At 38.4% G+C, this 27,719-nt stretch overlaps 1 protein-coding gene across 5 annotated transcripts in view; it reads right to left on the bottom strand.

The window, feature by feature from the left end:
• The window catches only part of NALCN (sodium leak channel, non-selective), a 315,576-nt gene that overhangs the window by 238,590 nt on the left and 49,267 nt on the right, over positions 1-27,719 (bottom strand). For all 5 annotated transcript variants that reach the window (XM_025441082.3, XM_025441086.3, XM_025441081.3 and 2 more), the window contains exon 7: positions 12,604-12,758. In XM_025441082.3, the coding sequence (XP_025296867.1) occupies positions 12,604-12,758 (155 nt within the window). The remainder of the gene's footprint in view (positions 1-12,603; positions 12,759-27,719) is intronic.

Raw genomic sequence — 27,719 nt, forward strand, 5'->3', positions numbered from 1 at the left:
CCTCATTGGCCTTGAGGGAAGAGCTGGGTAGGGCTTTCCTACATGGCATTATTCCTTTTTAGTCTAGCCGATTAGTTGGTGAAATTAATTTAATTTCATAGGCTGTCAAGGGAATTCTGTTCCACTGACTGCCATGACCAGCAGGGAGAGTGTCTTTGACTGTCAACACAAGACTTCTGTGCTAGTCTGTTCACATTTGTTTCATGTGAATATCTGGCATAAGGCAGATGCTGTTTAATTTCAAATGAGGAATGAACTTAAAAGCCAGGAGTTGTATCTGAATTTTATTTAAATTTTCTATCACTAAGTTGCCACAGAATGACTTAAAAAGGCAGTGTATGTAATATAAAATTCATATACGATCAATATATGATCAACCTGTCCTTGAGTATATAAAGGGCTCATTGAGCATTAGAAAGTACATTCCAAGAAGTACAGGGAGCTTTGTTCCTGCTTGAGGCTTCTGGGATCTGATGAGTTAATTGGGAAGAAAAGGGTAAAATGCAAACAGACACACACACAGGCACACAGACACACACACCAGATGTGGGAACCAAACAGAATGAAGCATTAACTTCCATGGACAAACTGTCACAGTTCAGAGAGAGGAGGGGCAAGTGTTGCTGAGGTATGGGAAGCTGCATGAACACAGGTCCTGCAGGGTGGGTCATGTATTGGTAGGAGGAGGCATTCCAGGGAAAAAGGGGAGGAAGGAATGTAAGGAAAAGAAAATGAGCAGCTGGTGTTCAGAAGAGGACAAAATACAATATGGCATCTGCTACTTCTTTTTACTTCAATATGTTTGCATATCAAAAGAGAATCCTTTATGCTTTTTAAAATTCACTCTCATACAATAAGATATTAATTCTCATAATCTTTTTGAGAAATAAAGATAGGGGCACCTGTGTGGCTTAGTGGTTGAGCATCTGCCTTCAGCCCAGGGTGTGATCCCAGGGTCCTGGGATCAAGTCCCACATTGGGCTCCCTGCATGGAGCCTGCTTCTCCCTCTGCCTGTGTCTCTGTCTCTCTGTCTCTGTCTCTCTCTGTCTCTCTGTCTCTCTGTATCTCTCATGAATAAATAAATAAAATCATAAAAAAATATGCATACCCTTCGACCTAGAAATTGTCCTAGGAACCTATTTTAAAAAATACAACACATGCACACAAGATATATATGTGTGTATGTGTGTGTGAGCATGTGTTCAACACAATTAATCACTGTAGTCAAAAACTGAAAATCATGTAAATGTCTATTAGCAGGGAGACAGTTAAAAGCATTTTATTAAAAACCATGAAACTGATAAAGATGAAAGAAGGAAGGAAGAAAGGAGAAAGAAGGGAGGGAATTATCTGTGGCAGAATTTATTACTTTCATTAAAACCTCTTATGCTATTTGGAGTATTATTTTTGTCATCTACAAATATTTAAAATGTAACTATAAACATGCTGATTTCTCGGAAACCACTAAATATTTCCAAAGAATATTGTCTTCCATGTTCAGTGTAAAAAAAAAATCATGACTTCTGCCCTCAAAATCCACTTTTAAAATCCCTTCTTTCACTGTGCAATGGCAAATCCCTCCCCAGCTGTCTCTTCTAAATCCATTCAAAAAGAACTCCTAAGTACCTGCTGGACGCCAGACTATGGATATCCTTAAAAATCACGTCTGCAATTTCTATCTTTAGACCCCCTGCCTTCCTAATATTCTGAATAGTATCTGCATATCTAATTTCAGTTTAAGTAAGTCTGTGACCCTGTTTGAGAATCTAATGAAGCCTTAGTTCCTTTAGAAATCCTCAAGCACAAGGGGGCTTGGGTGGCTCAGTGGTTGACCATCTGCCTTCAGCCCAGGGTGTGATCCCAGGTCTTGGGATCAAGTCCCACATCAGGCTTCCTTTGGGGAGCCTGCTTCTCCCTCTGTCTGTGTCTCTGCCTCTCTCTCTGTGTCTCTCATGAATATATAAATAAAATCTTATTAAAAAAAAAAGAAATCTTCAAGCACAGATCTTTGCACATAGCCTGAGAGCATTTACTGATGCCTGGACCCAGGGATAAAACCTCTGTACTTGACCAAAAGCTTTCACAACTATTCCTCTTGTTGAAGCCTCATGATTTTGTCCATTATTTAACAAAAATATATCAGGTCTTCCTTGTCCTGTGACAAATGAATTCCTTCAGAGGGCAAGTATAGAATTGTCAAGGATTCAGGTAAGCACTTTTGGTTGAATTCTGTTACTCTAGCTCTCTCTTCAATATGTGTTTTCATAAAAATCAATAAGTAATTCCAAGAGCAACACTGCACATAAAGATTAATGCAGGGAAAACAGGTCTTTGGTGCTTTTCCACAAAGTATTATAAATCTCAATTACATATATTACAAATTAGTCTTTGCTGTGTCTTTTTGTAACTGCAATAAAAATGTACATTCTGCAATAAATCATACTTATAGATAAATAACGACTTCCTTTCTCTATTCATTTGTAAAGTTTTCTTCTGATATCACGTACTGCAGAATGAAATACAGTTTAACATCATTTAAATCTATGAATCAATTTTTAGCAGCATCATCAGCAAAGTTCAATTCACATTCTTCTATGATTGGAGTAAAAGTCATTTTCTTTCATCACATTTTATGGCCATATTTAATATCAGATTTACAGGAGACAATTATGAAAGTAATGGAATGCCAATAGAAAAAAATGGGGGAATTTTAAAGTAAAGTAAATCCTGTATTAAAACTGAAACATTAGGTCAGAATAGGTGGCTTTATGAGCAATCCCATTTCAGCAAGAAATGGGGTAGTTTCGAGCACAGAACACTACGAGTGAGGAAAGAAACCACTGATGCTATTTCTCATCAATATTTGATAAAACTGATTTATGACTCATACAGAGAGCTTAATCTGTACCTTGTCGTCAATACCACCCAAAGTCAAATAAGGAAAATACCACAAAGTGGATAACAGCTAAAATATATTTTCTGTTGGAAAAAAATATCAGTCCCAAATTCCAGTATCAATAATAGGCTTCTTCAGAAGTGACTTGGGAGTATATGAGAATCTGGCAGACTACAGTCACTGTGAATTTTTTTTTTCATTTTATTAAAAGAATATCATCACCTATCATCAAAAAATATAAAATATAAAAAAATATAAAAGAATATCATCACCTATCATCAAAAAATATAAAATATAAAAAATATAAAAGAATATCATCACCTATCATCAAAAAATTTTTCAAAGATTATGAGTCATCACCTTAAATTTGTATATGCATCCCAAATCCACATAGTGACTTCTGTGATCCTAATGACCTGTAGTTATAAAGGCCTAATAATATTTTAAAGAAAGCATATAAGGAAAGCTTTATGATTTTATTAATAGAAAGGAACAATAAGGTAAATAATTTTTACATCATATACCTAATAAAGGAATTAATATGCATTTTCGAAATCACTTTAAGTAAACTTGTTGGTTAATTTGCAGTATTTAACAAGCAAAATTGATGGAACTCCTGGGTGGCTTGGCGGTTGAGCATCTATCTGCCTTTGGCTCTGGGCGTGATCCAGTTCCAGGATCAAGTCCCACATCGGGCTCCCTGTGGGGAGCCTGCTTCTCCCTCTGCCTATGTCTATGTCTCTCATGAATAAATAAAGTCTTAAAAAAATAAAAAGCAATATTAAATCTCAGAAAGAAAGTTAATTAATGCACACAGCTATAAAGTACATATAGAAAGCACATAAATCATAATGGAACTTTAAATTTACCTCAAATAAGTGTGAACCTGATTGCAATATACCAAATACCATATTTCTTATTTCTTTTTTTTAAAGATTTTTTATTCATTTATTCATGAGAGATACAGAGAGAGGCAGAGACATAGGCAGAGGGAGAAGCAGGCTCCCTGTGGGGAGCCTGATGCAGACTGATCCCAGGACTCCAGGATTACAACCTGAGCCGAAGGCAGACATTCAACCACTGAGCCACCCAGGTGCCCCATTTTTCTTGATTTCGATGTTCTCTCCCACATCTCTAGCATCTGTGTCTATCATCTCATTTTGCATCAAAAGCATACTTGCTATTTTTGCTGCCACTGCCTTGAATCTTTGCCCAAATGTTGATAACTCGGTAAATTATCTTGTAAAACTGCACTGTCTCGGGCAGCTGGGTGGCTCAGTGGTTGAGCATCTGCTTTTGGCTCAGGTTGTGATCCCGGGGTCCTGGAATCGAGTCCCACATCGGGCTCCTTGCAGGGAGCCTGCTTCTCCCTCTGCCTATTTCTCTGCCTCTGTATGTCTCTCATAAATAAATAAATAAAATCTTTAAAAAAAAACTGCACTGTCTCCCAGGTATATTCTTTCATATGTCAATTCTTACATAGAAATCAGATTTATAATGTGCCAACTCTGTCATATAGTATGCCAGGAGGGCGGGGAGAGGACAGATGGCAAGCCAGAGACCTGCACTGAGTGGTCCTCAGTTTGCCCAAGGCATCACCATCACCCTCCTTCACACTTATCCTTCTGTCCCAGAGACGTGGTGATGGGAGGGGAAAGCAGCATGTCTGGTGGATTGTCATGCTGGAGGACATGTCCCTTCCTCTATCATAATGAGACCCTCTAATGAACCAGCTGTCCTGAAAAGCCATGAGGAATGGCAGTGGCCCACTGCTGACTTCACAGATCATGCAGGCTTTGACCTTAGCACTTGGGCAGCAAGACTTGGCTCCCAACTGTGGCCCATGTGTGACTTTGGGCGAATCAGTTCTTTCTCATCTTATTCTCCTCACTTTTAATTGAGGATAATGACACCTTACGGGTTTATTGTGAGGATGAAAAACCTCAGATAGCAAACGTTTTGCCTGGTGCTAGATACATAATAAGTAATCGATAAATGATAGCTGTGCTTGTCCTAAGTTATGACAGTAATTACAATAATAAACATCATCTGTGGGTAATTATTCACCATAAGAATATAGTGTTTGTTATTTCCTGGCTTTACCTTTGACTATTGCATATAAAGAATAGGGAAAACAGTCCACTACATTCAGTCCAGGTAGCATTAAAATCATGTTTAACTCTTTTTTTTCTATTATTTTCAGAATGTCCTGTTTATGGTTTGATTTTGCTAATGGACTTCCTCTATCTATATTAATTATTTCAATCAGATTTAGTTTATTATGGATTTTTACAACTTTGGGCTTCTGTGTTTTCTTCATGTGATTCTGAAGGTTAATGACAAGAAATGTCTGATATCTATTTACCTCCTAAGTGACTTCTCAGGATGAATTTTATCCTTATATGTCATTTCCTGGGTTGTTCTATCAAAACTAAACCTGTTTTGATCACTTGGGTGTATACAAATCTCGAATTGTAAAGCTGTACACCTGAAATTTACATAATAAAAATAAAAATAACAAAGAAATAAGTAAAAGAAGACAGTCAACTTCTCTTCCCTCTTGGAAGCCACACATTATGGAACAAGTCTGATCATAACTTCATTCCAATTATGAGAAAACACCAGATAGAACCAAATTGAGAGACATTCTACATAGTGCTTCTGAAAGCATAGTCATGAAAGACAAAGCTGACAAACTTACAGATTGGAAGAGATTAGGGAATTAACAACTAAGTACAATGTGGGATTCTGGGTAGGATCTGAGATAGAAGAAGATCATCAGTGGATCAACTGGTGAAATTTAATAGGATGTATACTATAGTTAATAGCACTGTGTCACATTAATGTCTTAGCTGTAATGAGGTAGTACAGTTGTATAAGAAGTTACCATTCTGAGAACCCGGGTAATGTGTAAAAAGGAACTCTCTGTGCTATTTTGTCACTTTTATGTGCATCTAAAATTAGTTCAAAATAAAAAGTTTAAAAAAATAAGTAAAGACAGGAAAAAAAAACCAACAAAAAACTCTGAACATGTTTTGTTTTTACCTGACTGTTCAATGAATGGAGAGTTCAAACCTGAATAGATTTGTACTCATCTGCTGTACCCAATTTCTTACCTCTCTTGAAAGATCATGACAAGTAAATTGCCAGTTTAATGGCATTTGCTGTGATTTCCTTCCCACGTGTGATAGATGTGTTGTTGCTTTTTTTCTAACTGGCATATCACATCTGTTGGGATAGTTTCTTCTGTACCTACTGTCTTACCAAAGATGAGTGATGCTAACCTTCTACTACAAAATTAAGATTACAACTAACTTCGCAAGGTATTCTTTTAGCTTTATTCTTAATTAAACATTGATCTAAACTGTAAAAAGTTTGCAGGAAATGGTAAGTTTTAGTGGGAGTCTATGAATCAGGAGAAGTGAGTTTAGCCCTGCCTCTGTGCGGAATTCTCTAGAACTCTGACCTTGTTCACTCTGATGCTCAGTGGCCCTCTCAATAAAACTGTGTGGGTGAACCAAATGACTACTATCTTTTCTAGTCAAAATTCCTCTAGTTTCAACTTTCAGTGCCATTGCAGAAAATCACAATGTCTTAGACTGCATGCCTCCCATGTTGATAAGCATGTGGAAACAGAGAGGAAAGGAGACACTGCCTGAAAGAGGGTTTAGTACTCAGAAAATGGAAGGAAGTAAGACACATTTTCAAAACCAGATACTTTAATGTAGTGTTTTGGTTTCACCTGTAGAGTATAATGGTTTTGGGTCTCATCTGTCCCCAAACCTTTTTACCATGTGCTTCACCCCAACCCCCACTCTCACTGCAATCACAAAATGTGAAAGTCTGCTAAACAGATTCTGTGATCTCCAAATATGTCCTTCCAATAATGTATATTCCTCCACAGGTTTGGAATGTGGGGAATATGTGATGTCTCAAGTAAACAGGCAAACATCCTGGAAAGGATTGCATTAGTTGAGGGTCTAAGAGTGGGTTGCAGGAAAGGTGCCCAGAAATAAAGATGGAAACGTATTTAAATGGAAGAGAGGGCCAGAAAAGCAAGCAGCATCTCCGTCACCATTTGGTACAGGGATTTACGGAAGGACAGAAAGTAAACCACAGAGTGACGAGGACGATGCAGGAAATAGCATGGCAGTGGCTTTTGTTCAGTGAGCCAAGGGATGCTTTTCTGAGGTCTACAGAAGGAGGGCCTATTGGCAATCTGCCTAAAGACAGGGAGTGGCTCAATGTGAGCTTGAAAACTCAAAGGCACAGGGATAAATGAAAGTATAGGCATGGAGCTCAATGACACTATAGAAAATTCCATGGCATGGCTAAGTATGGATGAGATTCTAATGAGAGAAAGGACAAAAGGAAATATATTTCTAAGAATAACAAGAGAAGAATAATTGATTAATGAAGACCAAATACTGCCAAAAATTGGCCCTCTGGAATTCTGTACATTGATCAGACTGAGATAAAATGTGGGCTGTCAGTTAATAGGAACATAAAACAAGGTGAAGTACATCTTGTCTCCATCCCCCTCTTGCTCTGAGCAATCTGAGTAGGCATAAGGGAATAACATGAGACATGGCTATGCTAATCCGAAAGCATGGTGCTCTGCTCTCTTATTAAAGTTGTCTTTTCTTCCTCAAATAAGAGATGCATTCCTATTTTGTTAGTGCAGCTCAATTTCTGGCTCATCGTGTGCTCATTCTGTGCCAAGTGTTCTAAGCACAATGTCTCAGTCACTTCTAACATCAATCCTACAAGAGAGGTATATCCTTTACGCCATCTTACAGATAAAGACATTGAGGCAGGAAGAGGTTAATTACTTTTCCAAGGTCACCACATTACTATATAGTATGACCAAACCCCAAGGTCATTATCTTGAGCTTTGAATTTTTTCTAAAATAGGTGATTTTTTACTTTGTAAGGCATTCTTGTGCAAGTTCACATATACCTCTGTTATATGATTCAGATGTTGCACTAAATGATACACTTTTTATTGCTGAGTCTAAGGACACTAACATTACTACACTACCTCTCATGATCTTCTTGTCTCTCCTATGCGACAGTAAGTTTCAATATTTAGATTATACCCTGTAAATACTGAAGTTGTATTAGCTTTGGTTTTTATGGTGAGTAGATACCAGAGACTAGGTTTGATTGGTCGAGTGTCTTCATGTAAAATGAAGTTCTCTGAATTCTTGGCTTCTTCAACAGTAACTCAAATGAGCTGGACACATTATTTCTCTGAGGGCTCTGTGAGCCCTGTGTCCTCATAGCCTAGACTTGAGTTCTGACACAATTTCAGTTGTCTCTGATGGCTTCCCTTAGAACTGACTGGAGATCCTGGGTTCCCCTGGGGCTACTCCTGTTTGAGCGTTGTTCGGCAAAAAAAGAAAAGGAACCGACTCGATAATTTTTCCTGGATGCCCATTGGATGCTTTCTTTAACTCTGAATTCCAGAAACTTTAGTAAGAAATGCCTCAGTGTTGATTGTCCTCTGCTCATTTACTGAGACAGTTGTGCCCTTTAAATCCATTTATTTAGGTTGTCTTTTTCTGCAATTTTAAAGATTATATCTCTTGCATATTTTTTCAGTTTTAAACATACTGAAAAATGCATTTCTATAGACATGGTTTTCATTCTTTTTGATTGTTACTCACCTGTGAAATCAATTTTAGAGGGCCAGGTATTTGTTAGGTAGCACTGTGGGAGAGAGAAAGGAGGTTTTTGTTTTGTTTTGTTTTGTTTTGTTTTGTTTTGTTTTTCTAAGATAGGTGTGTTTGTGTGTGTACCAACCACAGCTGTCTCAGTCCAGGTGCTCATAACTGTGCATGCACATTAGAACACCTTTGAGCTCCTAAAAACCAGCTATGCCTTGGATCCTTCCAAGGTTTTCATTTAACAGGTTTGGGTGTGGTGCTTGAGAATTGGAGTGTTTTAAAAGACTCCCCAGGTCATCCTAAGGTGTAGGGTGCCTTGTATTCATCAAGGTTGGTGAGGTGCCTTGTATTGCAATTGTGCCTTGTATTCATCAACACGGGTCAGCATCATCAGGGTCCCTCAGACTGAGGGTCTATCTTCTTCTTTACTTCTCTACCAATTGCTTGTAGGAACAGGGGCCTCCACTTTGAGGTGCCACATGGAGTCCAGGAAGGTCATCCACACGCTGATTCCCGGACTCAAACAGAGGACTGTTCTGATCCTCTGGGAATATTCTTTATTTTAGAATGTCAGCATTCTGCTGGCTCTGCCTGAGGTCCCCAGTAGCCAGAACCCTTTCAGGAAGTATTCTGTTAGACACCTGGTCTTCTGCGATGTGTGGTTTATTAGTTACAGATTTTTCAGAGTCCTTGAATATGAAAATTGCATTTCTGTTTCTCAGTCTCCTTGATGTTTGATGATTTTAGAGATGTTAAGGTGTCTTTACTTTGCTATTTTATGATTGGAGCTCTGTGTAATTTTTCTACTTTAATGGCTCTAGCTTTTAATATATTTTGAAAATTCAGCTTCTCAACATCATCAATATTAAATTTTAGTGAGACACAAAGCAACTTATAAATGAACTTTTATAAGTGAATTAAAATTCAATATATTGTATGACAATTTGATTAGTAAGAAGAGGAAATGTGCTCCTTTTAAATTAAACATGCTTACTTAGATATAAAGTACATTGGTCAAATATATATCCACAATTAGGCTATAATTATTTTAAATTCAACTGCATGCAAAAAGAGATAATCATGTATGTCTAAGAGAATAATTTCTTTTCCTCATTTTTTGGGGAAAATTTTATTTTGTTTTCATAAAGCCTTTAAAGATGATCTAAAATATCACAATTTGTGTATCTACAGAGATGCATTTCAGCCTGAACTATAGTGACCATTTAAAATTTTTTTGATTATAGTACAAAGTTAACATTTCATTATGTAACCGTTAGTCATACAATGGCACTGAACTCAAGCATCATTTGAGAAAAAGAAGCAAACAGATCAAATTAAGCTTGTATAGAAAAGCAAGTCATGAGGAATAGTGAGTATTGCCAACAAAAAGAGACAAAATGGGGAGAAAGAACAACAAGAAAACAACTTAATTCTCTATTATGGCTCTATATCCTAACACAAACATGACTGGTCACCATTAAATTCAAAAGGACATATACTTTGTTCAGTCCATTAGTAAATATTTATAGAGGCTGGCAGTGCACCAGGCCCTGAAGACATGAAGATGAAAAGATGTACTTCCTGTTTTCAAGGAGCTTAAATCCTTGGGAGATAAATGTGCAAATAAACAGTAAGATTATTGCCTTAGTGGGGGCCTGCTGCCCCCAGGGAGGTTCTCTCTCTGAGTTAGGCTTCTCAAGCCAACACACTCTATGAGGAAACTCTCCCGTAATGAGAGTACCCTACATTGGTTGAAGTGGTTATAAGTCATAGCAAAGAAAGTTGAATCAACTTGAATATAATGCAGCATTTTGAATTGAGACACAATTGCTGCATTCAAAATGGCCAGGAAGTGATTTGGTTAAGAAACATGCTTCGAAAGGACTGGACGTTTTTGTGCAAGGGCAGCCTCACTACTGAATGCTGGCCACCCTCCATCTAAGACATGAGGACACCCAGTTAGCCCCTAAGAGAAAGAGTTAGAGGCTCTAACAAGCCATGCATTCTAGCTGCACCTCAGCTATTAGGATTCCTGGAGCTTGTTCCATCAGTTTACCAAATCTATATATCCCATCTCCTATTCTACACCTGTGATTTCCTGCTCATCCCTGAAAGTCATTGGTATAATGCATAAAAGTCCTCTGCTCGTAGGAGCCGAGGGGAAGAATGTAAGATTGATTACAAAGCCAGATAAGTTTAAGAGAGTACAGCAAATTGAAATGCTTCCACATCTGTTGGCTTCGAAATTTTTTGACATTAAGAAATTATATCATTGGCCAAAGGGATGAAAGATTATCCGTCTAAATTCAATGCTGGAAATCCACCTCTGAGGGATATTAAAATATAAGAATAACAATTTAGGAATGTTATTTGCAAAACTCATTTTTTCAAGTACCAACTACTTGTTTTTCAGTATTCTCTTCTATCCAAAGGCTGTAGCTTTGTGGTTTAGTTCATATACCAGAAAAGCATTCAATCAGTGCAAGACCTTCACATATTCTTTCTGAAACTCCAGTACTTGGCCCAGAGCTCATTATGCCATCCTGCATGACACCATCTGGGAACTGCTATGACTGAAGGCCAGGGTGAGAGGAAGATTTATTAGCCACTGTTTCTGATGTGCAAAGATTGATTGGCTAGGTTCATAGCAGTTGCCATCAGAGTTGACAGGAACTCATGCTCTCTTCCCAGGCCATGAAATCCTTCATTGTACAGCTGCCCACTGAGATATGAAACCACACCAAAAGTCACAAAATAGATTTGGCTTCCAAAGGAGTATAGCTATCACCCTGTTACACACTGAGATTTTTCTCTAAGACCCTGGCTTAAAGTGTCTAGAACTCTCTTAAATGCATCTGGGCCTTGAAACTTTAAGGAAAAATTGTTTGTTTTTTTCAAATGATTCTGATAACAATTCTGTTATGGACTTAATGTTTGTGATCCCCCCAATCCCAAATCCACATGTTGAAGTCCTAACTGCCAGGGCCATAGTATTAGAAAATGGGGCCTTTGGAAGGTTGATTCAATTTAGATAAAGTCATGAAAGTGAGACTCTCATGATGAGATTATTTCCCTTACAAGAAGAGGCCAGAGGGTCTTCTCCCTCTTCCTCCCTCCCTCCCTTCTTCCCATTCTCTTTCTCTCCACTCCCACCACCATGTAAGAACATGGTGAGAAGACAGCCATGTTCAAGCAAGGATAGGGGCCTCACCAGAACCAACCATGTTGGCACCCTGATCTTGGGACTTCCAGACTCCAGACTGGAGAAATGAATTTATGTTATTCACACCACCTGGGCTGTTATTTTGGTATGGCAGCCTGAGCTGGCCAAGACAAATACTCAAAGCATAAAACAATTGTTTAGAATTCCATGTTCTTTTGTTTCAATAATGAAATTTGTGCAACTTGCATGGAGTTGTAATAAATGTAATGATATCAAATAAACAGCATATGCTACGTACTTTCATTACTATATATAATGGCACATTTCAGGACTTCACAGGACAAACCAGAAACAAATGCATACATTTGAGAACATCATATCCATGTGTAAGCACTTCCCACACATCTATTATACAGTTGATGGATATTCATTAAGTATTTCCTTAGCTGTCTTCTATTCCAGAAAGCTCTTATGCATTCTTCAATGGCTACTTTTTCAGAGATGTAAAACTTACCTTGCCTACTGGGGTACAGTTACATGTGGAAGGAAACCCAAGTCTTATTTATCTTTGAATCAACAAGTTCTGAACCTTGCTCAATGAAGTATTTCTAAGTACTATAATTAGGAATCAAAATAATCTAAAATCAGGGATCTTTAACTCTATACAAACACTGCTGAGTAACCATCCAGATAAGCAGGGTGTACTCTGCAGACTGCAGGGTGGAATATATTACCATCTAGGAGCACGATTAAAATCTTTAATGCTATATAGCCAATCTTAACAGAAAATATCAATCATATAAGTATTCTCTCCATTTCACAAACATTGTAAAATAGAAACTGAAAATGTGTTTTAGCGGTAAGACAGACAGACCTATCTCATTAAAGCCACTGTAGCCCAGCTCTTGCCTGCTAAGTCCCAGGTCTTCCAGGTCCATGCATTTAAATCCTGGGGGGCACTGGTAGCCCTCCTCCAGCTCTGGTGAGCAGTGCGTATCTGGGATAGCTAAGCTATTCCAGGTTACGTTTCTGTGGACAAATTACAAAAAGGTTAGTCAATTTCGACAATTGTAAATGTTGATTAAAATGAATAATGTAATCGCCCTTCACAAATAGCTGCTTCATATGGACACAGATGTAAGGTTCCTGATTACGAATGGTATTCATAGCATTGATGAGTGGTAAACATCCTCAAATGTTATCGATTCATCCTCACAATAGCACTTTATAAGACTACTATTGCCAATATTGCTTTTGTCATTAAGGATCAAGACCCAGATAAACAAAGTAAGTTTGTAAATTTGTAAGGAATGTTAATATGCTTGGGGCTTCCTTGTTATTCACAAAATGCTTAACCTAACTGTGGGCACATATTTTACTTCTCCACTTCTAAGCAATAGTAAATGATGACAGTCATTTTCCATCTGGTACGACTACTATGAATCTCATAAATGACACTAGGCCTTCTTCTGTGTTGGCAGATGTGCAGTTGAGAAAGGAAACCAGACAAAAAGGATGAGACTGAAGGAACCAAAGGGATAGCATTGGAAAAAGAGAGATTATGGGGTGATTTAGTGACAGCTCCAGGAACATGAAGGTCTTTTAGGTGGATGATGATAATCCCTGTTTCATCATTCTGGAGGGCAAGGTGGAGATTAAATTGACGTACAAGGATTTAGATAAGTAATGGCTTTCTTGGGAGCGAGTACTGGTCATCAGTGGAATGATGATTGTGGAATCTCATTCTGGGCTGACCTTTAACTGAATGGCTGAATAGCTGCTGTCTGAGGCAATTCACATGGCTTGTGCACTGGCCGAAGCTTAGGCTAGACAACTTCACAAGCCTTCTAAATCCATGATTTTATTAAAAGTCATTTCCCACTACTTTAACATTTCTAGGCATTTCCTAAGTAGGGACCATCCTCAAGACAATCTCAGGCCCTCAGCTTATGACTAAATCGAGGCAGACGAGTTGGGTCATATTTCTTCTTTAATGCTCTCTTATATTCAATTGGCCACTTCTTTCCCTATACATAATATGCTTTCTCTAGAGTCTGAAACCAAACTCTCTGCGACCCCTTACCTGCTTGAGGCCACCATGCACACACACATTCCAAGCTCTACATGCACATACTCCAGGCCTGGTGACACCTCACCCACTTCTGTCTCAGTCATAAACAAAGTTCTAAAAGCCTCACCCACATTTCAGATATCCCAAGTGTATTCCTTCAGGATTCTGTTAGAGGCAAGGACATAACCTACTGGCTTAGGGAAGAAGTATTTAAAGAATTGTTCCCTCTAGTCATATGTTAAGCTTCTCTTTTGGCCTCACATTCAAAACTTAAGGGGAAAGTTCTCACTTGGAAATTACCACTTGGCTACATCAGAAAGACATGATTTTAGGCAGGTACATCATTTATATGCTCCTCATTTCACCATTTTATATACAGGTCAAGTAAGTATCCATCTTTGCTTACATCTGATCTCTTTCTCATGTGAAACCCACACATTTACGGCAAAGTGGTAAGGGGACTGGACTTCAGGGTTTCAGAACAAGGTTTTCTGGGTTTGATCCCAAGATCTGCCAATTACTGGTTGTGTAATTTTTTTTTAAGATTTTAAAAATTTATTTGTTAGAGACGGGGGGGGGGCAGGCAGAGAGAGGGGGGGCAGAGAGAGAAGCAGGCTCCATGCAGGGAGCCCGACAAGGGACTTGATCCTGGGTCTCCAGGATCAGGCCCTGGGCTGAAGGCAGCGCTAAATGGCTGAGCCACCCGGGCTGCCCAGGTTGTGTGATTTGAATAAAGTTCTAAGTGTTTCTTCAGTTTCTTCGTCTGTCAGCTAGGCAAAGTAACCATATTTAGAAGCAAAGCCTTGTGTGAAGATTAAATACAGGAAACCAAGGAATGCACTTCAGCCTAGCACCCAGCATGTACAAAAAAGAAATGCTCAATAATAACAATAATGCTCAATAAAGGCTTAACATAAACAATGTAAGCAATCATTACAATAATAAAATGATGTAGCATACAATTCAAACACATGTAAAAACACAACAATAAAGATGTGTTAAAAGAACAGGAGGGCAGCCCCGGTGGTTCAGCAGTTTAGCACCACCTTCAGCCCAGGGCCTGATGCTGGAGACCCGGGATCAAGCCCCGCGTCAGGCTCCCTGCATGGAGCCTGCTTCTACCTCTTCCTGTGTCTCTGCCTCTCTCTCTCTCTCTCTCTCTGTCATAAATAAATAAATAAAATCTTAAAAAAAAAAAAAAAAAGAACAGAAGGAACTCAGGCACATGATGCCAACAGTATTTTGTTCACAGGATTCCACAGGTGAAAGAAACTTTATAAATCACCCAAGTCTCAAGGAAGGTTAAGGTGCAGTTCAGAGAGGGAAGCCCATCAAAATCAATATTTTTTTTCATTTCTCAGACTTTAAAAAGACAACAGCAACAAGATCTCAGAAAATACTGTCTACATGAAAAAGTTTCAGAAAACATCACCTTTCAGGTATTTGGGTAGGAAACTGGATTCTAGGGCCAGTCTGCTGGAAGTGAATTCTAGCTTAGCCTTTACTCCATGTGTGACCTCCCCTATCTGTACCTCAGTTTCTTCCCCAGGCGATGGCAGGAAAATGCCTATCTCTATCTCCCAGGGCTCTGGCAAACCAGTAGTGACTTACATTTGTAAGGTACTCAAATTGGGCACTCAGTAGACACTAAGTGTGAGATGTTACCCATTGCTGAAATTTGTAGACTGCTTAGATTGGAGTCCTGGTGTGTGCTGTCTCAGTTTCCGTATTTCTAAGCCAGGGATAGCCTTTGCATCTACTTGTAGGAGCGTCTTTTTTTTTTTTTTTTTTAAGATTTATTTATTCATTTTAGAGAGAGAGAGAGAGTCCAGAAGCAGAGGAGGAGAGGAAGAGGTCAGATAGAGAGGGGAAACAGGTTCTCCACTGAGCACAGAGCCTGAGTGTGTGTGTGGGGCTTGATCCCAGGACCCTGAGATCATGACCTCAGCTGAAACCAGGAGTCAGACACTTCACCGACTGAGCCACCCAGGTGCCCCTGTAGGAGTGTCTTAATGATTAAATGAGCTAGCGTACAACTCTCAGAATAGCACTGGGAAAAAGTTAATCACTCAACAACTGTTAACAGTTATGCTTATGCTTTTACTGGTTTATAAGTATTACAGTATTTTTTCCTTTTTATTCCATTTATTTATTTTTCTTTTGTATTAACACTGATTCTCATTTTAAGCACAACCCTCACCAACACAGATACAATGTTGAAATCTTTTGGCTTCAGAGGCAGCTGATTTGAAACATATTATTTTTGCCAACATCAAGCTATTAGCAAATGCTTGTTAGAGACACATTTATTAGCTGATTAATTGCCCTGGAACTCATGTATCTAAAACCACATGATGATTACTCTTTTTAAAAGTGGAAATAAACATCAAAGTTTCAGAATGTATATTTGCTATTTATCTTAGTTTCATTGTCACACTTAACAAGATTCTTCTAGATTTTATTCTTATTTGTTAATGTTAATTATTTCCTTGTTCATCTTCCCTCAGATATTCATGATAAAACAAGAGGCTCTCTGGAATCAGGGAGGCTAGAATTCTTGCTACAACCAGCCAAACTCTAAATATAGACAATGATTCTTCCAGCCCTAATAAATATTCACTCATGCTTAAGTGAGTTTCAAGACCTGCATTCCTTACTCCCAGTTGGATCTCTTGAAAAAATTATCTACTTATAATCCCCCTGATTTAATTTTTAGCCTATTTTCATGATCTCTAATCCACTGAACTTGCTTTTGTTTATTTCCATGTGCCACATCCAACTGGAACATTTTCAGTTTTTATCTTCTGTGATTTCTGAGCAGCATTCCACATAGTTGTTTTGGTGGTAGCCAGAATAACAGCCCCATAAAGATATCCGCATCCTAGTCTCTGGAACACGTGAATATATTACGTTATAGGTGTGAACAAGGCTAAAAATCTTGAGCTTGGGTGATTATCCTGGATTATGTGAGTGGGCCCAACCTAATCACATGAGTCCTTGAAAACAGAAAACCTTTCCCAGTTGTGGTTAGGGAGAGAGATGCAATGTTGCTGACTTGGAAGATGCTAGTTTTGTCCCCATTTCTCAGGTCATTCTCATTTTCCATCTTCTCCTCTAACTGGCCCTCAGTCCTGAGTTACTCTGAGCTTGGTCCTTAGCCTCTTCTCTTTTTTCATGATGTTCTCTTCCTATGCAGACAAATCCATTTTCGTAGTTTCAATTCTCTCTCATTCAAGGTGTCTTTTAGAGTCTCAGAGCTATGAGTCCAACTACCTATTAGATGTCTCCACCCAGCTACACTCCATGTGTCTCCAACTCTACACCTCTTACTGAGCACAGACTCCTTCATCAACATTCCTTCATAACAAATAGCATCATGAGACTTCATTCAAAGTACTGAGTAAGCTTGAGATTGTGGAATCTCCTTGATATCTAACTTCTCCTTTAACTCCCATAACTGGTTGTCATGTGTCTCTAAATATCCTCCAAAATATCTTTTGAGCTCATTCAGCTCCCACCATCTCCACCTCCACCTGCACCACTATCTAGTCCCATAACTGGTCGTCCTGTAGCCACTCTTAGCACCTTCTGATCTGTTAGTCACAGAGCATATAGACAGACTTTTCATAATCTCAGACGTACCTGAGGTCTGTCTTGTGCCAAATTTCATCCATAAGATCCTGAAGGATCTAGCTCCTCCCCTTTCAAGTGTCCTAGCATCCAACCATGGTGGCCTTCTCCCAGTTCTTGGCATGCTCCTCCTACTTCAGGACTTTTTCCTCTGCTCAGACATCTCTCTGGCCATCTTAGCTTGGTTAACCCGCCTTTCAGCTTTTGGACCCCAGCCTGAAGGTCAGTTTCTTAGGGAGAGCCACTCCAAGTCCCTCAGACTGGGTTAGGCTTCTCGCCATAATTTATTATACTTTTCATTTCTGGCATTTGAGAAGTGTGTAATTCATGTTTGAGTGGCCAGCTGTTCATTGGATGTCTTCCAAACTCAACTGTTCCCTAGTGTAACTTCCAATTCCATATATTCCCTAATACATAGTCTGTGATGGTTAAATTATGAGTGAATTTGGCTAGATTATGGTACCAGTTGTTTGGTCAAACACCATGTAAATGTTGCTGAGAAGGTATGTTTTTAGATATGATTAACATTTAAATCAAATGATTTTGAGTAAAGCAGATTATTCTACATCATGTAGGTGGACCTTATCTAATCAATTGATGGCCTTAAGAAAAAACACTGAGGTGTTCTGAAAAGAATCCTGCCTCCAAACTGCCTTTGGATTCCAGACTGCAACAATAGCTCATTCTGAAATTTCCAGCTTGCTGGCCTGCTCTGAAGATTTTGGTCTTGCTAGCTCCCACAATCACATGAGCCAAATGAATCTCATTGGAGTGTCTGGATGACTCAGTTGGTTGAGTGTCTGACTCTTAGTTTTGGCTCAGGTCATGGTTTTGGGGACCTGGGATCAAGCCCCATGGCAGGCTCTGTGCTCAGTGCAGAGTCTGCTAGAGATTCTCTTTCTCTCTCTCTAAAATAAATAAAATCTTAATAAATAAATAAATAAATAAATAAATAAATAAATAAAGAATCTCATTGCTTTCTATATACACATCCTATTGGTTCTGTTTCTCTAAGATCCTTGAGTAATACACAGTAGATGCTATCATAATTACTTTTTTGGCTAACTGAAGGAATGTGCCTTTCCACCATTATTTAAACCTATGGCAAATCTATTTATATGTTTGTTTGCTTGTAAAGTAACTACAGAGGAAATTCTTCAACAATTGGATCCTGTTGTTTTTATACAATTTTTAAGTGTGATATCTGAAAATTGGCATGGATTTTCCATTTTTTTAAACTCTGGCTTTAGTAGTTTCCACGTTTCAAAATGAATGCTGGAATGCTTTGTAGCAGTTAATTATTTTTCAAAAGACATTATCTGCTTGGCATATGCTTTAATTTTTTTTTTAATAGAGGCCAGGGGACAGGGGCAGAACGACAGAAAGAGAATCTTAAGGAGCTCCAAGCTGAGTGTGGAGCCTGATTCAAGGCTTGATCTCATGACCCTGAGATCATGACCTGAGCCAAAATCAAGAGTCAGAGGCTTAACCAATTGAGCCACCCAGGCACCCCTCTTTTTTAATTCCTAACAAAATATCCTATTTATAAATAACATTATGTAGGAGTTTGAGATCTAAGAAAATATGTTTTGAACTTGTTGCTAATATTGTATATTACAGTCCCAAACAATACCTCAGTACTTAAGAGTTGTATGGTTTCCAGTTAATCATTACTCCTGCCAGTAGAGAACACTGATTGAGCTGTGTATCAGAACACAAAGATTATCATCTCAGTTCAGTGATTAACCAACTTAATTACCTTAGGCAATTCACTTCGATCATCTGAGCCTCCGTTTCTTCATTTGTAAAATGAGAAACTTTTCAGCTATTATTAAAAAGCAATTCCCACAATGACTTCATATTCACACCTTCCTATTTTTTAAAAAAGGTAATAATTAGAGGGAACCATGTGCCCATTGTGTTCTGTTCTCAGCTATCCACAGGACTCATCAATGCCAAATGCAATAGCTTAAGACATTGTGTTTAAATTGTTCTCTCCATTACTTGCAATGTCATCTCTCTCTACTAATATCAAACTGCTGTCACTGCTTGCTGCAACACACTTAGTTTCGGCCTTTTGAACTACTGTCACTTATGAACATAAATATGCTTATCATTACTTAGCCCCTTTTCAGGAAGTGTTTTCCCCATATTCTTACTTTATTTCATTTGTCCATCCATTCATTCAAAATGATTAAATCTGAAAGATCTATTCTATGCCACACAACATGTTAAGAATGGAGATGACCAAAAAGATAATCCCAAATCAGAGCCTTTACTAGCTAGGAAAGTAATGACAACAGTAAAGCATAATGAGCACTCTCAGAGCCAGCTACCAGCTCCTAGCATTACAAGAGCATCAAGTAGAAACATCACACATAAAACTGCAGGTGGTAGATGATGAGCACGGGGAAGAGCTTCCAAAGGGGTCATTGCTTGGAGTGACCACTAAAGGATCAACAGAACTCGATTTAGGGCGGATACACGCCCTGGCATCCTGGAAAGTAGAAATGCCAGAGCCCATGTTGTATGTGCACAGGAGAGAGAGAGAATAATGTTTTTACCCTTTCATTGGTAGGTGTAGCTATTCACAGCATTTTCTCAGGGGCTGTAAACAAGCACCTGTTACCATACCAAACAATTTTCAAACTACATTTTCAGTGATTGGCATATTGGGGAAAAGACAAAAATCTGTGCTACCCCCAAACTGACACAGTGAGTCTGCTATACTTTGAACTGACTACAATCTGTCCCTCGTCTGAGAGACTGGCTAAAAGGTCAAAAACACTAACTTACAAAAGAAGTCATTACTTAAGTTATTTGCAAGATTTTCACAAAATATACTTATGATAATTTATAGTTAGATAGATATATGGATTTTTAATTATATATGTATATTTTTACTGTTTTCCCTTGAAGAACTGAACATAAGCAGAACAATGAGTTCTTGTAGCAAAATTTGGTCCATTTGGTTTAGAAAATATTCATAGAGGCTCAGCTACAACAAATGTTGTTTCTGAAGTTTGCATTCCATGAGGAGACTGTCAGTGATGCAAAGAAGGAGGTACGCAGCATAGCAAATCTATATGCAACAGATAACACTGTACACCTAAGAGCATTTTGTTATTTACTACTTCAGTAAGTTTCTCTCCTATTTATATTGTATGTTCTCAGGAAAAGTCGTAGAGGAATGCATTTCTAGTTAAACCCATGGAGTGAATCTCTCTCTCTCTCTCTCTCTCTCTCTCTCTCACACACACACACACACACACACACACACACAGAGTTTTTGCACCCTTGATACCTTAGGGCATTGCTTGCTTCATTCTTAGTGGCAGGCAGAAAAACAAGGCTCGTTTTCTTGCTAAAAGCTTAGACCTGCATTTAGAGGTGGTCCGTTTCCTGTGCTGACAATGAACCTGTTCTGGCGGCTACCCGCCTCTTGGGTTCATTCCAGAGTATCATCTGGCTTCATTTTCACTCCTATTTGGCCTCTGCTTTCAGGATTAATTAAAAGCTCTTACGAATTGGCCTGGCTACTGCTACTGCTGGATGCTTTGGAATTCTTACCCCCACCCTGGAATTTGCAGAGAAGAGACTATTGATTTTTTTTTTTAAACTTTTACTTGCTCTGTCTAGACTTTTACAGTGACTACAAAACAAGACAAATAGTCTGAGGCAGGAAATAATATTGACATCACACTACTTTCTATAAACAAGTAAATCTGGCACATTTTCTAAGAATTTCCCCTTACTACTAAGTTGAGAGTATTTTAATATGATTTTCCATTCCTTAATCCATTCCTTAATGGCTAAATAGACAATGCCACACCATAAAGAACTGAATTCATTGTGCATCAAATGGTAAAACTAAATATTTTTTTTAAATAGTAGGGGTGGTGGAAGGGGAGAAGGGCGGGGGGTGGGAGTGAATGGGTGACGGGCACTGGGTGTTATTCTGTATGTTAGTAAATTGAACACCAATAAAAAAAAATAATAATAATAATAATTAAAAAAAAATTAAATAGTGTATGTAACTTAATTGACAAAACATTATTTTCTTTTGAAAACAAATATTTTAAATGGTCACCATACCTAAATAGTCATATCCAAATAGTTCTTTAATTATATATTTGCCCCAACTTTTTTCCCTTAATTATATCACTCACTACTTTGCTGATGCACATAAGGGACAGCACGTGTGACAGGGATCTAGGCAAGGATTAAGCAATGAGAAGTACATGAATGTATTTCAAAGAGCATCAGAAAAATAAAGTACCAGGACACAGAGGTTGCACTGATCAGTTCCAAACTGGAAATGTGAAAACTGTTTTGAAGTCATAAGATAAAGACTACTGCCCTTGATGTTGTGAATCTAGTCCTTAAGTAGTAAATCTTTTCCCCTTTGCTTGAGAAACTACAAGATCCAGGGTGAGAAGTTATCTGTAAGGAGTCAGTAGGCATGGCAGAGAATGGCCAAACAGAATTTGGGGCTAAGATTATAGATTTTCAGTCGGTGATTTTGCCAATTAATTAATATGTGGCAAGGAGTTCTTTCCTCTTCTCTTTTATACAGCTCATCATGCCCAACTTATGTGACCACATTATGAATTAGCAACCAGGAATACAAAGTGCCTCATACATATGAGAAGCTCCAGGGATGCCTGGGTGGCTCAGTGATTCAGCGTCTGCCTTTAGCTCAGGGCGTGACCCTGGGGTCCCTGCAAGAAACCTGCTTATCCCTCTGCCTGTATCTCTGCCTCTCTCTGTCTCTCATGAATAAATAAATAACATCTTTAAAAAAGGAGAAGCTCCAAATATGTTCATGTTTTCTGGCCATGGTTTGGCTGAGGTGTATAGCTGGGGAGCAGCAGTTCTTCCCACCCCAACAGGGTTCCATCCTTTGGGGTCAAATGATGTCAGGATTCCATGGTGCTAAGAACATGGAGCTACCTTAAAAGTGAGGACCAGGGAAGGATGTAGAAAGTGCCAGAGTCCCAGTCCTCAGATACCCTCAACCACAAAGTACACCTCCCAGCGTAGTCGCTAGACCTAAGGGGGTAAGAGTCACTGAATCAGTAAAATTGAGATGACTGTCCTGCAGATCCCAGAACATATGGACAACTTGCTTCCTTGCAAGAATGACAAGAGTCTCTGATTACCTCTGGTGCTTCTTAGTCATTTCCACAGAAACAGCCTTCAGGGAAAGAAAACTCAAGTTCTCCACAGGTAGAGGTGTAGCAGCTAAAAGCTGAGCATTTCTTTGAAGACTCCAGATTTATCTTTGAAGAAGCCATGCAAAATTTGTGTTATATAGAACACATCTTTGGGAGATTTAATGTAAAACTAAGGTTTTACAGCACTGGTTTCTAACCCAATGGATTTTGAGAATCTAAGTCCTGCTATAAACATGAATCCATGGATGTGGCTGTGAGTTTGTATTTTTACAAAGCTCACCAGGTAATTCTCCCTATCAGAGAGATCGCAGCCTGGAAATGAATTCCCCAAATGTATGCTAGTGCTATTATTATGGTCACTGCACGTGACTGTGGTTTCTATTGGAGGGAAAGTAGACTGGTCAGGTTAAATCTGAGCTATCAAAATGATGCTAGGTATGATTTCTACACAGGCAACTACAGTGAATGCTGTCTGCGAGGGGCTGAATTGGCAGTGCTCCTCATTTCCCATTAATATAATATGATCAGGAGTCCCAGGACAGAATTCAGTCCTAATACAAGCCGTCCTAGCCACATACTCATCCACCCTGTTCATAACTTGTCTCCTAAGCATGTACGCCTTGTAGCCAAAGGGAAACTAGACATTTTTTTCAAATATTCTGGACACACATGCATGTTGAAGATCATCTCGTATACTGACCAAGGTATAGATATGAATGTTTAAAAGCATAGAAATCACTGTCAGGGAGAACTGGGTTTCAACCCTACTTCTGCCACTTACACATTGTTTCATCTTAAATGTCTTAAGTTAACTTCCCTAAGGCTCTATCTCTTTGGCTAAAATACAGAGTGTAGAAACAGAATATGACATAATAACAGGTCGATGCAGGTATTAAATGAGAAGATAACAGGTATCAATTGCTCAGTAAAAGTCATTTACTACTAGTAATAAGTAAGAGTTTTATGACATATGTTATTACATTCTCTTCTTTTGGTAAGTAAGGTCAAAAGAATTGCTATAGTATAACTGATCAAAAGAAATAACTCAATTTCTTTAAGACCCTTTCTCAAAATGGAGGATTTTCTTTGTTTTTTTATGCTAGAGACACAGACATATTTTTTCTGTTCTGGTGAAAATCACTTTTGTATTAATTTTCATACGAGAATTCAGTTTATTCCGAAATATTTACTTATGTTTAATTTCTTAAAAATTCATAGCATATGAAAGGTTGATTTAATTGGTGGCTCAGGTGGGCCACATCCTTGAGATGGATATGCACAATGATTTAAAAAGAGAGGCAATACAGTAATATAAATATATGGCATGCCACTATTTCAGATTTGAATGGGACACAATCCCCTGTATCAGAACTTCTACCAGGGATAGAAAGAAACCAGATATCACATGGACTTTCATTTTCTCTCTGCCATAGAAAGAGTTTATGCATATGGATGTGGATCTATATGTGCACATACATTTATGAATGTGGGATTATAATATGTAGAAGTTGCTCAAATCATAGATAAGCATGGGCTAGGAAGTCAGACTTGACTTCAGTTCCTGGTGCTCTCACTTACCTACCAGATGAACATATTATTTGATCTCTTTGGGACTGTGTCTTCATCTGCAAAATGGGGGAAATAGTCCCTTTCAGGCTGCTCTAAATATTAGTTATAGAAGCAAAATATGTAAGATGTAATAGGTGCTGCACAAATGTTGCTATTAATTTAGTTAAAAATCTACATGCACCCATCAGAGTATTTTCATTTCTTATTTAAATATTTTAAAGAGGGGATCCCTGAGTGGTTTAGCACCTGCCTTTGGCCCAGGGCATGATCCTGGAGTACCGGGATCGAGTTTCACGTCGGGCTCCCGGCATGGAGCCTGCTTCTCCCTCCTCCTGTGTCTCTGCCTATCTCTCTCTCTCTCTCTCTCTCTCTATCATAAATAAATAAATCTTAAAAAATAAATAAATATTTTAAAGAAAATCTTTCCAACATGCATTTATCCAAATTTGTTCTTGCATCTCCCACCCAGCAGACATCTCTGCATGAATTCTGTTAAGTTAAACATAGCCGTCTGTCTTCATCCTTCAAAAAAGGTTTAAATATAAATCAAGAAGACTTCAAAGACCTTTGCATGAATTTGAGGCAGTTATGATTTTACATATGCTACAAAATTCCCTCTTGATAAAGTCCACAGAAGTTAAAAATTAGTATTTTAAGTTCCGCTGCATTTCAATTTTTAATTCTTCTGACCTTTCCATTCAAAATACTTCATTATGTTATGAACAGAATTCATAAGCCAATAATTCATTTATTTTCCAAGTACCCTAAAGCATAATCGTCAATAATATTTAGGATAGGCAATAGAAAACTAACCCAAATCCAACTCTATATTGTCTGTAGGCTAAGTGGTACCACTGAGTCCTACAAGCTGCCCTGGGTGGGATGACCATCCTGAAACTCCTCCCGTGGAAAAGAAAGCTATTAGTAATGACTCTGCCACAGCAGGGACATACTAGGATTGTCCTGAGTATCTGTGACATACTGTCTCCTACCTACACACCTCAGAACCAATGGCTCAGCCATTATAAGTATTTACTGGAAGCCCAGATTGAACCCTGTTCTCCATACAGGAAACTTCCATATACTTAATGCTTACATTTGCTTACTTTAGAGTTTTTCTAATTATCTCACTCTTGGGAAGAAGATTTCATTATCTGATACTAAGCTAGGAATAAATTTCTCTCCTTTCTCAGAAATGGTAATAAGGTGGCAGAAAAGTCTTCATCTTTTCTATTTCACCTACCAGATCATTTTTACATGCTCATCTTACAGCTTCTAGGAGATTTCTGCCATCACATTTGGCATTTTGCAACACCTGTTTCTGCCATAGGCCATTGGTCTTCTCATATTTCTTTAGGATATGAAGTGCTTTGCTTAGTTAAATGACATTACCTGTTTCATAATTGCCTTATGTCGCCATTCATTATCTGAGAAGAATCCAAAGCTTTACTAGCAATGCTACCATGAACAAAGCTAAGACTCCCTTCTTTCTTCTTTAAAAGAAACCAGCTCCATCTAAAAGCAAGACTGTGTGTATTGAGTTGCTTCCTTATTTATCCTGTTTTCTTAACAGATTATACATAATCAATTCCAGGGATCAGCCTTGAAAGCAGGAGATACAGGTTCCTGAACAGACATAGCTCTGCCTGAAAGCTCTCCCATTATTAGGCTATAGCACATGCAAATCAATTAAGCAGAAATCGGACAATTGTAAAGGACAATTAAGAGAAATGAGGTCATGACAGTGACAGGCAACTCTGATTGCTGGAAACTCTGCCATCATACTGTGGCTTGATATCTGATCCAGAGATGTTTATAATAAATTCCCAGTTCAGAAGCAACAAAAGGAAGCAAAAAGGTTGGAAATTTTTTTAGTTGGGACTTGTATGCATTTTATTTTGACTCTGGACAGTTTTTAAATCTCTAAAAATAAATTAATGTCTGGCTAGAACTAATGGTAAAATGGCATCAACAATTTTTCTGCTTCTAAGTAAGATGTTAAAATTGAGTTTACTGACTGAAAAGTAAAAGAAAAATGGAACAAGTGATTGGTCCTTGAAATGAATCATCAAACCTACGAAAATTGTTATTATGAGCAACATTACTACCCTGTGGCTAGTTACCTATTTTCCTCTCAAAGAGCAATTGCCACATAAAAGGAAGGCAAAATATATGTGTATGTACATAAAGCTAATGGGCAGGTTTTATAAATATGGGAAAGAGAAAATGAAATGCAGACCTTCCTCCATAACTGCTGTGTCTAGAGTAACTGAAAATTCTGCCAAATTGTATGTGATTCTTCACAGAGAACTCCATTTTTAGGATAAAATAATGAGCTGGAGCTAATATTCACAATACAAGAGGACTTTTAATATTTTTTTCAAAGCCATTCATGTCCTAGTACTGGGTATGGTAAGGAGATGGCAAAGAGCAGTTTCTGAAGTGATGCAAGGGCCCTGAGGTCAGAGGCACTCCTTTACCTCTTCCCTGTTTTGTACTGTACTTTATGCGTCACTGTTAAGTTTGCCAGCAGGATGCCTGATCTTCCAGCTAGTTTTACACTTCTAACAAGCTTTAGAATTCTCACATTCCGACTTGATTTTTAATAAAATGGAAACTTTAAATCAGCTTCCTGTGCTCGAAGCTATTAGAACACAGCAGCTTTCTCCCTTCTTCGCTTCTATTCTATTGTTTCCCGCCCACACAATATCTTTTCCTCACCTGGGTATTCATTCATGGAACAATCTAGACAGATTTTATAGCCTACACACACTTAAAAAAAAAAAAAAAAAACAACTGCCTACAGGTTTTCTTCCACGCATGTGTCTCTTCCCTCACCCACACAGGCAACCAACCTCCTTACTCACCTCTTCCTTCAACTTCCCCATTCTGTGTGTGCTAGCTTGCTGTTTCTCTCTACTTTTAGCAGGGCTTTTCTATTTTTTAACCATTTCTCCATCATCCCATTCAGCAGCTCTTCTCCCTTTGTTTTTTAAATTTCCTCTTCTATATCCATTTGTCACAATGTTACTATCATCTGTCTAAATATAATATACCATGCACTATGCCTCCAACATATCGTTACTAAGTACTTACTCTGTGCTAGAAGGAGGCACCCGCCCTAAGAAGAATCTTCTTCACCCTTCCCCTTCACAATGTAATGACAACAATAGGGGGAAATTAGCTATGAGTACCAGAGGGCTAGTTCTGGCAAACTGAGCTATATTAAATTCAACCCTTTCCATTACAAACAACTAGATCTATTGGATAAATGGTAACATTTAAAAAGGCATATCTGGGCTTACAAGAAAGAAAAACAGGTCCCCAAAGGTCAAAAGGTAAGAGAGAACTACAAACAGAGGGAGGGAAGTACATGAATTGACAAAATAGTGGTATGAATGGGGGCTAAGTGTCCAGTAGCTAAGAGCTTGAGTTTTCATGCGCACAAGAGGCAGAAAACCCTCTGGATCCTTCCAGAGCTTATGTAAGGCAGAAGCTAGAAAGTGACCCCATGCCTACAACCATGTTATAATCTAGATAAAT

Source organism: Canis lupus, chromosome 22 (assembly GCF_003254725.2).
Source record: "Canis lupus dingo isolate Sandy chromosome 22, ASM325472v2, whole genome shotgun sequence".
Classification (NCBI taxonomy): Eukaryota; Metazoa; Chordata; class Mammalia; order Carnivora; family Canidae; genus Canis; species Canis lupus.